The sequence below is a fragment of the Phytophthora ramorum genome, assembly GCF_020800215.1.
Source record: "Phytophthora ramorum isolate Pr-102 chromosome Unknown Phyram_PR-102_s0005, whole genome shotgun sequence".
Classification (NCBI taxonomy): Eukaryota; Oomycota; class Peronosporomycetes; order Peronosporales; family Peronosporaceae; genus Phytophthora; species Phytophthora ramorum.
In genome coordinates this window covers 1,871,938-1,886,022 of record NW_027150651.1, presented here as the reverse complement: position 1 = coordinate 1,886,022, position 14,085 = coordinate 1,871,938, and the positions used below count along the sequence as shown (strand labels likewise).

The 14,085-nt window shown below is 52.3% G+C and overlaps 8 protein-coding genes across 8 annotated transcripts; 6 read left to right on the top strand and 2 right to left on the bottom strand.

The window, feature by feature from the left end:
- Nucleotides 1–153: 153 nt before the first annotated feature.
- Nucleotides 154–1,439, top strand: KRP23_6309 (Eukaryotic translation initiation factor 4E type 2; the record flags this gene model as incomplete). Its single annotated transcript, XM_067891484.1, has 6 exons — nucleotides 154–175; nucleotides 346–446; nucleotides 529–573; nucleotides 642–824; nucleotides 886–1,022; nucleotides 1,112–1,439. 6 exons carry the CDS (start codon nucleotides 154–156, stop codon nucleotides 1,437–1,439), a joined length of 816 nt encoding a protein of 271 aa, XP_067745836.1.
- Nucleotides 1,440–1,789: 350 nt separating this feature from the next.
- Nucleotides 1,790–2,330, top strand: KRP23_6308 (uncharacterized protein; the record flags this gene model as incomplete). Its single annotated transcript, XM_067891483.1, has 3 exons — nucleotides 1,790–1,853; nucleotides 1,923–2,119; nucleotides 2,190–2,330. The coding sequence occupies 3 exons, from the start codon at nucleotides 1,790–1,792 to the stop codon at nucleotides 2,328–2,330; spliced, it is 402 nt and encodes a 133-aa protein (XP_067745835.1).
- Nucleotides 2,331–2,531: 201 nt separating this feature from the next.
- KRP23_6307 (Oxidoreductase) lies at nucleotides 2,532–3,511 on the top strand (the record flags this gene model as incomplete). Its single annotated transcript, XM_067891482.1, has 3 exons — nucleotides 2,532–2,869; nucleotides 2,938–3,099; nucleotides 3,166–3,511. The coding sequence occupies 3 exons, from the start codon at nucleotides 2,532–2,534 to the stop codon at nucleotides 3,509–3,511; spliced, it is 846 nt and encodes a 281-aa protein (XP_067745834.1).
- A 213-nt stretch (nucleotides 3,512–3,724) lies between these two features.
- KRP23_6306 (NmrA-like family domain-containing oxidoreductase notO) lies at nucleotides 3,725–4,688 on the top strand (the record flags this gene model as incomplete). Its single annotated transcript, XM_067891481.1, has 3 exons — nucleotides 3,725–4,062; nucleotides 4,126–4,287; nucleotides 4,355–4,688. The coding sequence occupies 3 exons, from the start codon at nucleotides 3,725–3,727 to the stop codon at nucleotides 4,686–4,688; spliced, it is 834 nt and encodes a 277-aa protein (XP_067745833.1).
- Nucleotides 4,689–5,029: 341 nt separating this feature from the next.
- On the top strand, nucleotides 5,030–6,079 carry KRP23_6305 (uncharacterized protein; the record flags this gene model as incomplete). Its single annotated transcript, XM_067891480.1, has 1 exon — nucleotides 5,030–6,079. One exon carries the CDS (start codon nucleotides 5,030–5,032, stop codon nucleotides 6,077–6,079), a length of 1,050 nt encoding a protein of 349 aa, XP_067745832.1.
- Nucleotides 6,080–7,750: 1,671 nt separating this feature from the next.
- On the bottom strand, nucleotides 7,751–8,386 carry KRP23_6304 (uncharacterized protein; the record flags this gene model as incomplete). The annotated part of the gene is made up of 1 exon (XM_067891479.1): nucleotides 7,751–8,386. The coding sequence occupies one exon, from the start codon at nucleotides 8,384–8,386 to the stop codon at nucleotides 7,751–7,753; it is 636 nt and encodes a 211-aa protein (XP_067745831.1).
- Nucleotides 8,387–10,002: 1,616 nt separating this feature from the next.
- On the bottom strand, nucleotides 10,003–10,921 carry KRP23_6303 (ATP synthase mitochondrial F1 complex assembly factor 2; the record flags this gene model as incomplete). Its single annotated transcript, XM_067891478.1, has 2 exons — nucleotides 10,003–10,200; nucleotides 10,274–10,921. The coding sequence occupies 2 exons, from the start codon at nucleotides 10,919–10,921 to the stop codon at nucleotides 10,003–10,005; spliced, it is 846 nt and encodes a 281-aa protein (XP_067745830.1).
- Nucleotides 10,922–11,036: 115 nt separating this feature from the next.
- KRP23_6302 (putative ATP-dependent RNA helicase DDX41) lies at nucleotides 11,037–14,071 on the top strand (the record flags this gene model as incomplete). The annotated part of the gene is made up of 7 exons (XM_067891477.1): nucleotides 11,037–11,197; nucleotides 11,303–11,392; nucleotides 11,465–11,671; nucleotides 11,766–13,245; nucleotides 13,404–13,612; nucleotides 13,700–13,789; nucleotides 13,867–14,071. The coding sequence occupies 7 exons, from the start codon at nucleotides 11,037–11,039 to the stop codon at nucleotides 14,069–14,071; spliced, it is 2,442 nt and encodes an 813-aa protein (XP_067745829.1).
- Nucleotides 14,072–14,085: the final 14 nt, after the last annotated feature.

The window sequence follows — 14,085 nt, the reverse complement described above, 5'->3', positions numbered from 1 at the left end:
TTTGAAAATTGATGGAAAAATACAATAGTACTGTGGGTACTACAGCTAAGTACGTATTGTGTAGGCACTCGCAGCACCACAATATCATCATACGGAGGAGACCTGCAGGTTCCGGTCGAACGAACCGCCGAGAAGAGACGCGAGCGCAGCGCCATGGGGGAAGAGAAGCACAGCAGTACGTATTCAGCTGTATAACTCAGCGTCTGAGCTACTATACGAGTGGCTGATCGGCGCCTGAGGGTCTCTGTGGGCTTGGGAATAGTGGACACTATGACACGTGTGCTGCATGGGATTTGTCTAACGCTATAACTGCTATTGTTGTACTGCAATATGACGCCACCACAGGTGAAGACAAACCGGCCGAGAAGAGCACCGCGGAGATGCCCATCCAGAACATGTACACCTTCTGGTACATCAAGCGCAACACGGGCAACAAGGCTGTCAGTGTGAGGCGCTCCCATGTTTTACTCTTGTACTATTGATGCAAATATTGACATTGTTACGCAATTACTGTTTTTTTGTTTGTAGGAGAGCTACGAAAAGAGCATTAAGGGACTCGGCGACTTCAAGACGGCGAGTATTAGAACGGGTAATTAGAGAAAATTGGGTGCTGACTGGTACTTGTGGCTGTGCTACTGCAGGTTCAGGATTTTTGGAAGATCTACAACCACTTGGTGCGGCCGAATGACTTGCCCAACACGATGGACTACCACCTTTTCAAGACGGGCATCAAGCCCATGTGGGAGGACCCGGCCAACCGACGAGGCGGCAAGTGGATGGTGCGCCTTCGCAAGGGCATCGCCTCGCGCTACTGGGAAGATTTGGTGCGTAATTTGACTGAATTTTTGTTGCGCGTGAAAGTGCTGACGGAGTGCCTCGATCCAGGTGCTGGCCATTGTTGGCGAACAATTTGATGTTGGCAACGAGATCTGTGGCGCTGTCATCTCGATCCGCTACAACGAGGATATCATCTCTCTCTGGAACCGCAATGCTGACAACAATGAGGCGTGCTACCGCATTCGGTAAGGTATACGGAGGTTTGAGGCTGAAAGCTAGCTGGCTCACGCAACGTGCTGATTGCCCGTTTTGCATGGCCTTGGGGATGCTTCAGTGATACGATGCGGAAAGTACTCAATCTGCCGCAGTTCGTGGCACTGGAGTACAAGCGTCACGATACGTCGTTGAACGATAACTCGAGCTTCCGCAACACGACACTGTGGCGCTCAGACAAGAATGATGGCAACAACCGTGAAGGGGGATCAAGCAGTGAGCGCGCATCGACGGGGTCTCGCTTTTCTCGCGATAAGTCCTCTAACCACCAGCGATCGGCGTGGGGTGGCCGTGACAACAAGCGCTCGTTCTACAAGTCCGACAGCAACGATGGTGGCCACCACCGAAACAGCAAGACTGGTGATGACAAAGGTGAGGGAGAGCACTAGTTGCCAGACACAAGACCCAGTACCACCAAAAGCATTAGCAGCTTGCGGGTGATGATTGAACAGGTAGGTAGGTACCTAACCTGAGCACCCGAGCTTGGTGGGGTAAGGAACAGCATGACAGCAGAAGCAGACACGTATCTGCCGAAGGTGATAAGACAACTTCCTTGTGGTAAACGGTTGGAGGCGCACAACGAATACGATTCGAAGATGAAGGCCCACAGCAGAAAATGCCTAAAAATACGAGCCGTCGCGGAGGTCAGTCTTTCAGTCTTTCGTTGCTGTGGTTGTTGTAGCTTCGACAGCGGGGTATTCGCCTTCGAGAGCTACTTCGGCGAGCCCAGTGTCGCATCATGGAGCAACCAGCACAAAAGACGCGCAATAAGGGCGCTGCCATTACAGCTATCATTCGCGATGGTAAGCGCCGTGCTCGAGCTCATCAACGTTGCTGTCCACGAGCTCTAATGAATACTATTGTGGCTTTAGAGCAAGAACGCTATCGACAGCACGACCCCCACCTTACTGCTGCACTCGACGAGGTTTACCAGTACATTACAACGAAGGTCGACCCAGTCTTGACCAAAGTGCTTGAAGAGGTACTGCTCTACCAGCCTGACCAAACAGCCGACTTCCTCGCGAATGCAGTGCGAGGAACTCTCAATCTCAAGAAGTATAACTACGTGGTGCGTGCAACACGACGTCATTTACAAGCAGCTGCTGGCCAGATTCTAATGCTTCGTGCTTGTCGTGCAGGAATTAAAACGGCAGCTCTACTTCGATCGCAAAGTCCGACACCTCATGGTACTGGCAACCAACACCGCGATTAGGGAGCGTCCTGCTGATGTCCAAGAGTTCCTAGCAGAGCTCTTTGAAGCCCGCTCCAAATTTTACTAGGCAGGATGGCTTAACACTTTGGCACTTCATGAGACTGACTCATACTTCGAAGTAGCTTCCTGTATGACTTCAATTGACCTGGTTGACTTCGCATTACGATGCTTTCACTTTATAAAATGCCAAACCGATCTCTGACACAAATCCAGCACATCTCAATTTGCGGACAAAGGCGAAAAACTCAAGAACTCGACTGTATTCAAGATGGCTCTCGCCAAACACGCTCTTGTCGTTGGTGCTTCGTCAGGCATTGGTCGTGCAGTGGCACACGAGGTGGCACCACTGGTGGCCAAACTGACGTTGGCATCACGTTCATGCCCGGCTGATTTGATCCCTTCGATCAAGGAGAGGAACCCGAAGGTTGATGTCGCCCACGTGAAACTTGACGTGTCGAGTCTGCACGATGTCCGTCGATTTACCGACTTGCACAAGGACGCAGCATTCGACTGGATAGTCATGTCCCCGGGCATTTTTTCGATGAAAGGACGAACGGAGACGTCTGAAGGACTTGATGTCAAGATGGCGATTCATTACTACGGAAGGTGAGTCTGGTGACTATTTTTTGTTTTGCTGTTGTGAGTTGCTCATTGGTCCAGTTTATTGATCATAGGTTCATGATAATTCATGACTTGCTCCCGTCACTCAACCGCGCTAGCGTCCGTGTACTCAACATCTTGGCTGCTGCCACTGGTGGCAAGCCTGATGTGAACGACTTGGACCTCAAGCAAACGTACTCACTCAAGCGCTGCGGTGAAGTCACCATCACTTATTCGTACGTTGAAATCACTAGCCTATTGAAGCGAGCTCAATACCAATCTTGCTGCTGTTTCGAGTGAAGGGATCTCATGACGCAGGCTTTTTCAGAGAAAGCACCGCTGGCCAGCTTCATTCACGCGGATCCTGGTGTAGTTGACACGTCACTCGTCAATGGTCTGCCTTGGTACGTGCGTCTTCCTGCCAAAGTCTTGACTCCACTGATCGCACGCTCCCCCGAGGATTGTGCGAAGTTTATGCTGTCTACGCTGACCAAGGACGCGTTCAGCTCTGGGTGGCACTTCGTCAACAAGAACGCGGAGAAGCTACAACCGACCAAGTTTCAGACGAACGAGCTGAAAGAGATCGTGTGGAACCATTCGATCGGCATTATTGACGATACACTTGGCCAGAACGCGAACCACCCTTGAATAACGTTCGTGCTCAGGTGGATGGAGCGCTCGCTAGTGACCAATATTTTCCACGACAACAACGTCATTTCGTTTAGTCCTATGCAAAACCAAAGTGCCATCTACTTTTTAGCGAAGAAGTTCAGACGAAATGAAGAATACTGTTTGAAAGCACACGATGACCTTTCACACTCCGGAAGATCTTTCAGGGCGTCCCTTTACTCTCAACGCAAAATGGCGCACGTTAAGCACGCTCTCGTTGTTGGCGCTTCATCCGGCATCGGTCGTGCGGTGGCACATGAAGTGGCACCACTTGTGACGACGCTAACGCTAGCATCTCGCTCTTGCCCGCCCGACTTGATCTCTTCCGTCAAGGAGAGGAATCCAGACGTAAAAGTGACCCACGTGAAGCTCGACGTGTCAAACCTGCACGAAGTTCGACAATTCACGAGCAAGCACAAGGAGGCCTCTTTCGACTGGATCATTATGTCACCGGGCATTCTGTCTTTTAGTGGACGTATCGAAACCTCTGAAGGCCTCGACATCAAGATGGCGACCCACTACTACGGACGGTAAGCTGAGCGGCCGAGGCTGTCCGTGAGGGTGAGACTAACTGACTCCAATATTGTTCGTAGCTTTATGATCGTCAACGACCTGCTTCCAACACTTAACCGCACTGGGGTGCGCGTGCTGAATATTCTGGCGGCAGCAACCGGAGGCAAACCCGATGTCAACGACTTGGGTCTCAAGAAGACGTTCACCATCAAGCGCTGCGCCGACTTCACCACTACCTACTCGTACGTTGAAAACCTTGTCTTCCTCACTGAGGCTGTCAGTGAATAACCGTCAATGCTGCTACAATAGGGACCTGATGGCCCAGGCCTTCTCGGAGAAGGCACCTCTTGCCAGTTTCATGCACGCGACACCCGGCGTGGTCGCGACTTCCCTTGCTAACAACTTGCCCTGGTACGCGCGTCTTCCAGCAAAGGCGATCTCAGCGCTGATCGCGCGGTCGCCGGAAGAATGCGCCAAGTCCATGATGCTAGCGTTGACCAAGGACGAGTTCAGCTCAAGTTGGCACCTGGTCAGCAAGGACGGACAAGCCCTGCAACCGACCAAATTCCAGACGGAGGATATGAAGGAGATCGTGTGGAACCACTCGGTGAGCACGATTGAGAACGTGCTTGAGCAGGTATAATAGACTACAACAACATGTAGGGACCATGAGTCGAAGCTGAAAGTGCCGTCCGACAATCTTGGGTTACGTTAGGAAGTTTGTAGCAAGACTACGAGTCTTCTGCATGTGCACCTCATTGTCAACCGTTGACAGGAGTTCCAAACCTTCGCAATTATTTGCTGTTCGAGCTGATGGGACCGTTGGAAGAGCCTCGCAGTACGGGCCGCACAACGCTGCGTTAGCAATGCCTCTATGCACCGCATCTGGGACCAGCAAATTGACCATCGTGCATTTTACTCCCCAACGCCCGAGACTCATTTCTGCTTCTCCACCCACAGGGCCAAGCTTCCTAGCAGCTTGAGATGATGCGTTCTGCGTCGGGGTTGTTGGTGCTCACGCTGGCTGCTGCAGCCCGCTGCGCTACGGCCGGATCGGGCTTCAGCGGGTCCTACGATCCCTCTCACACCGTTAACATTGCGACCGTCACCTCTACCTCGGTCGTTCAAGACAACTCGTCATCACTGGCGGCAATGTTCCCCATTGAAGGAGAGGCGATTGACATCGCACTGCTGGCCAACAGTACAATCCCAGACACGTGGCTGGAAGCTGTCGCTGGCTATGCCGCTGCTGCGGATAGCAGAGTTCTGTACCAGACAGCAAGCTGGTCGCTGATTGAAGACGGCACGCAGCAGGGAAAGTTTAACACTACTTCATTCTGGGCCAGGTTCCGGACTCTAGACCCTCTTCCAAAGTCATCGGCGCGGTTATCGATCTGCGCTGTGGTGGCAGAGTGGGAAAACTCGTGGGAGGAAGATGAAGCTGCTTTATCTGCCGTCGACCTCGAGAATCGACTGAAAGACAAGTGTGGGGAGAACGACACGATCGCTCTGGCGTTCACCTCTGCTGTCTCGGACACTGCTGTAAAATATCTGGGGGGACAAATCGCGATTAATGATGTCGCGGCTTCACTCATCATGCACGACGTGGATGACTCGAGGGTGTCCAAAGCTGCGTCCGACGATCGCATGTTCGTTCGTCAAGCCGATGGTCTTTGCCCTCGCGACGAATCCAACGAAACCACGCCACGCTCGTCTCAGAACCAAACAGGAAGCACAGTGATAACTGTCTACAGTGGAGAACCGTGCTGGCCTCGCAACGAAATGGGCTCCAAGGATACATCAACGAATGAAGGCAGGAACGACTCGGACTGGAAGCGTGACCTCCGGTTCATCATCCCAGCTGGTGTGTTCTTCTTTGTGCTGGGTTGTGCTGGGTTGGTTTACCTTTTCCGACAGAAGAAAAAGAACTCCACCACAAGCAAGAACGCCGCCACAAGCGCGACCCCAACGGTGGAGGAGAAAGAAGAGGTGTCTAGCCTTCCTTATGTGCTAAGTATGCACCAAGTCGCCTAATGTTCAACTATAAACCATGTAGCATGTACCTAGCTGTATGATGCACAACAACTGATACACTTTTTTGCCGGTCGTCTGCGGGTATAGGTCTCATTTGGGTCTGGCTGGCTCAGCCAATAGAACAAGCATTATCAGAATCGGTCTTTTGACAAATGTGGCCAGCCCCGCGCCTCGCATCGCACGGGATATATAGATAGAACCTCCTGACGAGTCAATGCTCGTCTCGCTGAGGAGCCCGGCGCTGGGCCCGCCTCCGTTTGAAGAATACGTTGTGTGACAGTAAACCATTTGGCAAAGAGCCAGCCAGACCCAAATGAGACCTATACCCGCAGACGACCCGCAAACAAATTACCAATTGTGCACACGTATTCTGAAAACGACTCGGAGGGGAAATGCGCAGGAGATTTTGACTAAACGAATGTGTACCTGGTGCTCAGACGGTCTCCTGCGCTGGAACGGCCCAGCCGTGCAACCACGTCGACATTCTGCAATGGTTTCACGATGTCGGCGAAACAATGTTTCCTTCTCTCGCGATCCTCGCTCGCATTTAGGGCGCTTGAGCACTGAATATGCATATTCATTGCTCGTAAATGCATACTTAAGTAAGTATGCATTAGGGAAATTGGTATCTGGTAGTACACACATATTAACTTTTCGGTGAGGCTGAGTCGAAATATAGTACTAGTTTCTTTGTGCCAGAATTCGCGTTACTATCTATCCCTCGTCTTGACCCCTGTAAAAAGGGTAAATGAAGCAGTAAAACAACGTAAAAAGTCTGTATGTATTTTTTTAAAGGGGGGGGGGGGGCTTTGCCCCAATTATTATGCTCTGTATAGCGCAGAAAGCAGCCCTACACTCGGGCTTGGTAGTAGCTCACGACATCAGTAATAAATAGAACTATAGTACTATTTATACTACTAACGCAACCAGTAGCTCTGCCGATTCTAAATCTAATGTTACTGTAGTTGCTAGTAATTTGCTCCATGGACCCATAGTACTATCGAGTTACTGCCGAGCTACTGTGCACTTAGAGAAGCACTAACTGTATTTTTTAGACAAACACTTTGAACGATAAGCTAGATTTATCACGGCATGTTGAACGCGCAGCATGTCCAGGGCTCACGCTACACAATCTTCTTCGAACGAAGCTGTTGCTTGTTGCAATATGGAGGACTTTATCTTGGGTTTAGCTTTTTGGATTCATGACCAAGCCGACAAAGTGCTGAACGAGTAGTACGAGCGGACAATAATTGATGCGAGTTGCTGTTCAACGTTCATCAAGAGGACAGGGCGTATCTCTACTTGGGCGTATCTCACTTGAACGTTGTATGCGCTGGTGCTGTGGGGCTCGTGACGAAGGCCCCCGTAAAGAAGAAACGCTCCCGAAATGCGGGTTTTGTCCATCCTATATGTAACGATTTCTGAAAATGTGGACCACACAACGGTTGTTTAATTGGTCGTCGCCAATGGTTTGGTAGTACTACATGTATAGTATTCCTACTACAGTAACAGGGAAGATCTGAACGGTGCTACTATTACTACTACCAGTAGTATACTTGATTATACTGGCGAACCACTGGTAGTAGTTCAGAAGAACTGCAAGGCGGCTTCCAGCGCGCGTGTCTCCGCGACTTCTCCGATTCTGACCAGTTCGGCGGATTGGAATGGTGGTCACCACCGTGGTGGTCGCTCGCGTTGCGGCATGTAGTTGAACGGGATCGGGACGTTGGCGATGTGGAATACCGTTGTGTACAGATTGGGCAGCTGGGAAATCTTGCTTTGCAAGCTGCTGCCATTACCCGGCGTTAGATGACCGCAGTTGGTAGCAACCTGCACCAATCGCTTCAACCAGAGTTCGGTGATCGTCGCACGCAGCTTGTGAGGAGTGCGGCGCACTAGATCACAAAACGAGTTCATGTCCTCGCTCGGCTTCTTGTGCTCAGATCCACACGCGTACAGCTCGTCGTACTCGGCATCAGTTAAGACTCCAGTGTCCTTGAGCTTGTCGATTCCATCGCGACCGCGACAGTCGTGGAACACGATGGCAATGTACAGAAACACCAGCCGCCGCAGCTCCGTGAAGAACGTGCACTTCTCCAGTATATCTCGCGAAATGGGCTGGAGCCCCTTGAGGGCGAGATGTTTGGACTCATCTTCATCCTTCAATGGTTCTTCAACGTGCGTGTTATCGTGTACGTCTTTGGCATCGAGCTCCGTCGTTTCCTCTTTGATGGTTGTGCTCACGTAGGCGCAACCAGAGCCGACGATGTCCCGAGCCACTTCGGACAGCGCCCCAATTGTCACCATCCCCGCTCGCCACTGCGTGAAAGCGGAGTTCAAGCGGAATGAGATGATGAGACCCAGGAACGTGTTGAACACCGTCAGCGAGTCCGTGAACGCAATAGATTTACTGGCCGACACCACGAACGGGTGGAAGTGGTCCACGACCGCGACGGCAGTGGGCGACGATAGCACCCGCCAGGTCGGCTACGCGCTGACACGCTACCTGTTGAAGACGGCACCTCGCCCCGTACTCATCCGATTTTGCGAGCCCGGCGTGTACTTTGAGTCCCTAGTATAAACCGTCACCACGGCCCTCACGCATCATAGCAATGCCTTCGTTGACTTCGCTCATGGGCATCAGCTGAACAATGGTGCGCACGTTCAGCCACATCTTACAATTCAACAACGTTCTCGTCCTGCTCTCCCGGGGGGGTCATTTTCGTTTCTTCTTCCTCGTCGCCGTCCTCCTCTCTCAAGTAGCATATCGTTGCGTCCTCGTCTTCGTTGCTCTCCCGATGGGTACTTTGTTTCTTCCTCGTCCTCCCCCAAGTACATGAAGCAAGCAGTACGCCTCGAGGCCCATTGAAGCACCCGTCCTTCATCCCAAAGCTGCTCGAACTCGCGCTTGGTGGAATCAACGTGCTCCTGACCCGTGGTCGTCTGAAACGTCTCTGCATGGCGGGCTCCATTGAACGCGGCCTTGCTGTAGTTGCCCGTGCCTTCTAAAATGAACTCACCGTTCACGACGGTCCACTTGTTGTGGACCATGAAGCTTGGCCACGCGTCCAGTCTTGACAGGGATCCCCGCGCCCTTGAATTTGCGTACCCAAGCCATATTTTTGGTCTGGAGCGCGCTTCGCTCGTCGACGATCATGCGAGCGATGCAGCCTGCTTCAAGTGCCTTCAGTATGGCCTCCCCGATGCGATCGATCGTAATGGACATGTTGCAGATGTCCAGCGAACCATGTGGTCTAGCGGCCAGGCCAAGGTAGTACACGCACGACCTTGTCCTCGGCGTCGGCGTCTCGAGAATACCACCGCACTGACGAGACGTTTCGTGCAGGGCGCGTGTCCTGCATTCCGACTTTCCCATATTATCCCGGCTAAAATCAAAATTATCCAGATCAACACTTTCCTGTGAGACTTGATGAGGTCGACAAATTCAGAGCGAAAATGTGCAAAACCTGTGGAAATGTATATCAAGTGGCATATTTTTTCAGAGGTTTTGGCAAAAATGTTTGCCACAGAATATATTGTTTTACAGGTTTGGCAAAAATGTTTGCCACAGAATATATTGTTTTACAGGTTTTGGCAAACTTCCGCTTAATTTTGTCAAAACCGCTCTAATTTTGAAACAGAGGCCTATTTTTCTGGATATTTAATGGATCTGCATCGCCAATTTCAGGATAAAAAGGTAAGTTTTGCGGGAATTAAGTAGACCAATCACTGACGCACAAATTTCACGATAACAAAATGTACATTAACAATAATACAGTCCGGCTCGCGCCGGCACAAGTTGTGCGAAAACGTTAACTACAGATCGAAGGTGGAAATGTCAGCAATGTGCTAACCTTAGATTTCTAAGCTTCTTCGGTATCTCTATGGAATAGGCAAAGCGTCCACAAAGCCACCACGACAGCTTAGTGCTTGTTTTCCAGCAAGTAGAGCAGGAAGGACGCGCTTGACAATTTCACGGCGCAGTTGACGCGGTCCAGATCGTGGCCGCCCTCCACGAGCCCCCAGTTGTTGATCTGGAACTCCTCCTCCAAGCGGCAGATGTCCATAGCTTCCTTGGCTGTAATGTGGCGCTTGAAAACTGCTAACGCAGTGATCAGAGACTGCAACAACAACACCCATGAAATCTCGTCATTCTCCCACTCATCAACCAGTAGTACGCCACCACCACTTTACCTTGCACTCCTTCGTGAGCGTGCGCATGGCCGTGAGCTCAAAGTCGTTGAGCGTCTCCAAGTGTTCGCGGACGTTCTCCACAAGCTGCTGTCCGTGCGCCAGTCGGTCGATGCTGCCGTGGCTCACGTCCACTTCTCCCTCGAACGCGTCGCTGAACCACTTGCGGATGGGCTTCCACTTCTTCTGCTGCAGCGCCACGAGTTTGTCCTGCTGGTCCGCCGTGACCTGGTAGCACACCGTGTCCGTGTGCAGGTAGTGCAGCATCTCGTTGATGATTTCCTGGCTGCTGGAAGTGAACTCGAGGTCCAGCGCCGTGGACGCCAGCGTCATGATGGGCATCGTGGCCGGGCGGATATCGTGGCTCTGCGCGTCCCACTCGTGGGCCACCGCATACGCCAAGGCGCGCGTGGGCAGCCGCACGGGCTGCTGCCTCGGCGTCTTGACCGCCTTGCCGTCCAGCGTCACGGCGAAGAGTTTGCGCGGCTCGGCACCAGCCTCCGAGGGATCCTCCTCCACGTCCCTGACACCCACGTCCTTGTAAAAGCGCAGCACGCCCGTAATCTTGGGTCCGGCGATGCCGCCCGCGCCTGCTTTGGCCGAGAAGGCGCGCTGCGCCAGCGCCTTGATGTGCGTCCTGGAGGTGCTCATTGTGGTGTGAAGTGTGGCTCGGGAGTGGCACGTACTTAACCGGGGACGTTAACAGGCGTACTTAGTGTAGAGTTGGTGTGTGATTTGGACACTTTAGAGTGTTTAGAGAGCAGATATGTCGGCCAATCCGCAGCACGTGGTGGACACGGAGGACGCGGCGGAGCTCAACCTGGGTGACGACTTCCGCAACGAGACGTGTCTGTCGAACGCTGAGGTGGCCGTGATCCTGGAGAAGCAGAAGTCCGACTACGAGACGCAGGAGAAGCAGCTCACCAAGTGCGTCGAATGATGTGTCATTTAGTCTCCCTCGCTTTGACAGCTTTGGGCTCTTGGGGATTGACTGGGGACTCATCGCTATTTGTGGGTGTTTTGCTATTGCAGTGTGTTTCAGAAGACGTACTCCTACGTGCAGCGCTTCAGTGGCACCAAGGACCCAGTGGCCAATCAAGCCTCCGTCACGGAGCTCCGTGAGTACGTCCCGTGTTATTGCTTTCGTCAATGTGGGAAATTGAGATACCTAACTATTGTGTTTTTACGATGCAGGGCGTTGATGTCACTGGCGTTTCAGCGTGAAGAGGAGGGCGAGACGGTCGAGTACCGTCTGGAGGAGTTTGAGATCGCGTGTCTGTCCAATTTGAACCCGGAGGAAGTGGAAGAGGCCGTCGCATTGATCCCCAGTCTGCACAAGCGCTTCGCCGAGGATGAAATTGAAGAGATCTTGGGCATTGTGTCTCGTACGGCGGCGCGCATGTTCGGCTAAGCTGCATCGGCGACATTCTAACGCAATGCATGCAACCGTTAATTGACAATTGACATTCATTTAACGATATGCTGATTACTGTAGCAATATCACACATTTTGCTGTTACTACGGCATTGGCCACGATGACCGATCGCGCGTATGTCCCGCGTCGGAAGCGGCGTCGTGCGGAGCCTTCTGCGCCTTCCACAGACATCCAAGCTTCTCATCCCGTGGATTTATCCACATACGAGGCCTCGACAGCGCAGGAAGCTTCATGGGCGCGTCAGGAGAGAGGAATCGTCGTCGAAGGAGAGGGCCCATTCCCGCCTCCAGTCCACAGTTTTTCAGAGTTTTCGCTGTCTTCAGACATTATTTCAGTGTTGCGATCGCGTGGAGTTGCTGTACCATCAGCGGTGCAAGCTCAGGCACTCCCCTGCATCTTCCGAGGTAGCGATGTGATCGCTTTGGCCCCCACTGGAAGTGGCAAAACGCTCTGCTACATCCTGCCGATCCTCGGACTGCTTCACGCCCAACAGAGTCGTGCTGCTCCTGGGCTAGAGCTTTATCCAGCAATGCTAGTGTCTGTTCCGGTTTCTCCACGTGCGTTGGTGATTGTGCCGACGCGAGAACTTGTGGATCAGGTGGTTCAAGACCTCTCTGCGTTCTTCTCCAGCTCGTCCACGCCTCCTGTCGTTGGGATTTGTGGCGGTATTGCGGTGCAGGAGCAACTAATGCAACTTCGGCGTTATTCAAATGAAGCAATGGCAGTAGTGGCGACGCCAGGAAGGCTGTTGCATCTTGTCCAGAGTCATCGAGACGTGCTGTCGCTTGGCCAGATTTCTCTGCTCGTAGTCGACGAGGTGGACAGAGTGCTGGACGCTCCCGAGCTGGAGATGCAGCTACGCGAGATTCTGCAACTTGCAAACACTGCTGGGCGACAGACGTTGCTGCTTTCTGCAACACTTCCTGTCTTTTTGCCACGGTTGGCACGATCGGCGCTGCTGCGACCTGTCACGATTCGCGTTGACAAGGCTAATATGCCGAGCCAAGCTCCAGCTGTGCAGAGTTCGTCTTCAAGTCACGCTCCTAGCAGCGCCCCGAGAGCCATGCTAGCTCTCTCGACGACGTCGAATGTGGTTCACGATGTGCAGTTCATGCGCCCCGCAGAAAAGCCCTCTCGGCTACTTAGTGTGCTACGCGCCACCGAGCAGCCGCCAGTGCTAGTCTTCTGCAATTCTCGTTCTAATGCCGAGCGTATCGCCCACCTACTGCGCAATGAGCAATTTCATGTGGCACCATTGCATGGTGGTCAGTCGCAAGGTTATCGCACCCAGGCAGTGCGTGCCTTTCGAGCAGGCTACGTTGACGTACTAGTCGCTACAGATCTGGCCTCAAGAGGGCTGGACCTGCCTGGTGTTAAGCATGTTGTGCTATTTGATATGCCTCTTACAATTGAAGACTACGTGCATCGCTGCGGTCGTACAGGAAGACATCCTGGTGGTGATACTGGCGGTGCTGGTGTGTCAGGGAAGGCTACATCCTTCCTGACGCGCGAATGTATTATAGCTGCCGAGTTGAAGCAAGTACTGCAAGCAGCTAGGCAGTCGTTGCCGCGTGAGCTTGGCATACCGAGAAATTTTCAGCAACCAGCCCTTGCCAGCCGACCTTCTTCATCGGAGAAACAACAGTAGGGCCAAGCATGGCAGCGACTGAATTGGGACGGTGCGAATTCAACTGGCAGATTGCCATATACGAAAACGAGACAAAGCAAGTTCAAGCAACCAAGGCGGCAATGTCGTTTGATCGCCCTTTGATGGAGACGAAAGACGCTGCGGAGCTGAACCTGGGCGAAGACTTCATCAGCGAAACATGTCTATCGAACGCCGAGGTGGCCATTATACTTGACAAGCAGAAGATCGACTACAATGAGCAGAAGAAACCCTTGACCCGGTTTGAGTCACGCGTTTAACTGTATTATGCTCTGGTGTCTTTTAAGGCTTAGTTGCTTTTGTCATATGATGGTGGCACTTACTGCAGAGCGTTCAAAAAGACTGAGGCTTACGTGATGCGCTTCACTGGAACAAAAGACCCGGTGGTCAACCAGGCTGCTGTCATTGAGCTCCGCGAGTATGTAATTGCCATCGTTAGCTTCGTTTGTTTTTTGTTTCTCATCCATGGCTTCTCAATATGGCGTGCAATTGTAGAGCTTTACAGACACGCGCGTTTCAGTATGACGGCGAAGTTCATCAGCTGGAGGAGTTCGAGATTGCAAGTTTGGCCAATTTGAATCCGGAGGAAGTAGAGGAAGCCGCAGCGCTGATTCCAAGCCTTCCAAAACATTTAACCGAGCACGAGATCGAGGAAATCTTGGGACTTATCTCTGGCATGACAGCGACCACATTTCGCTGAGCATGATACATGCG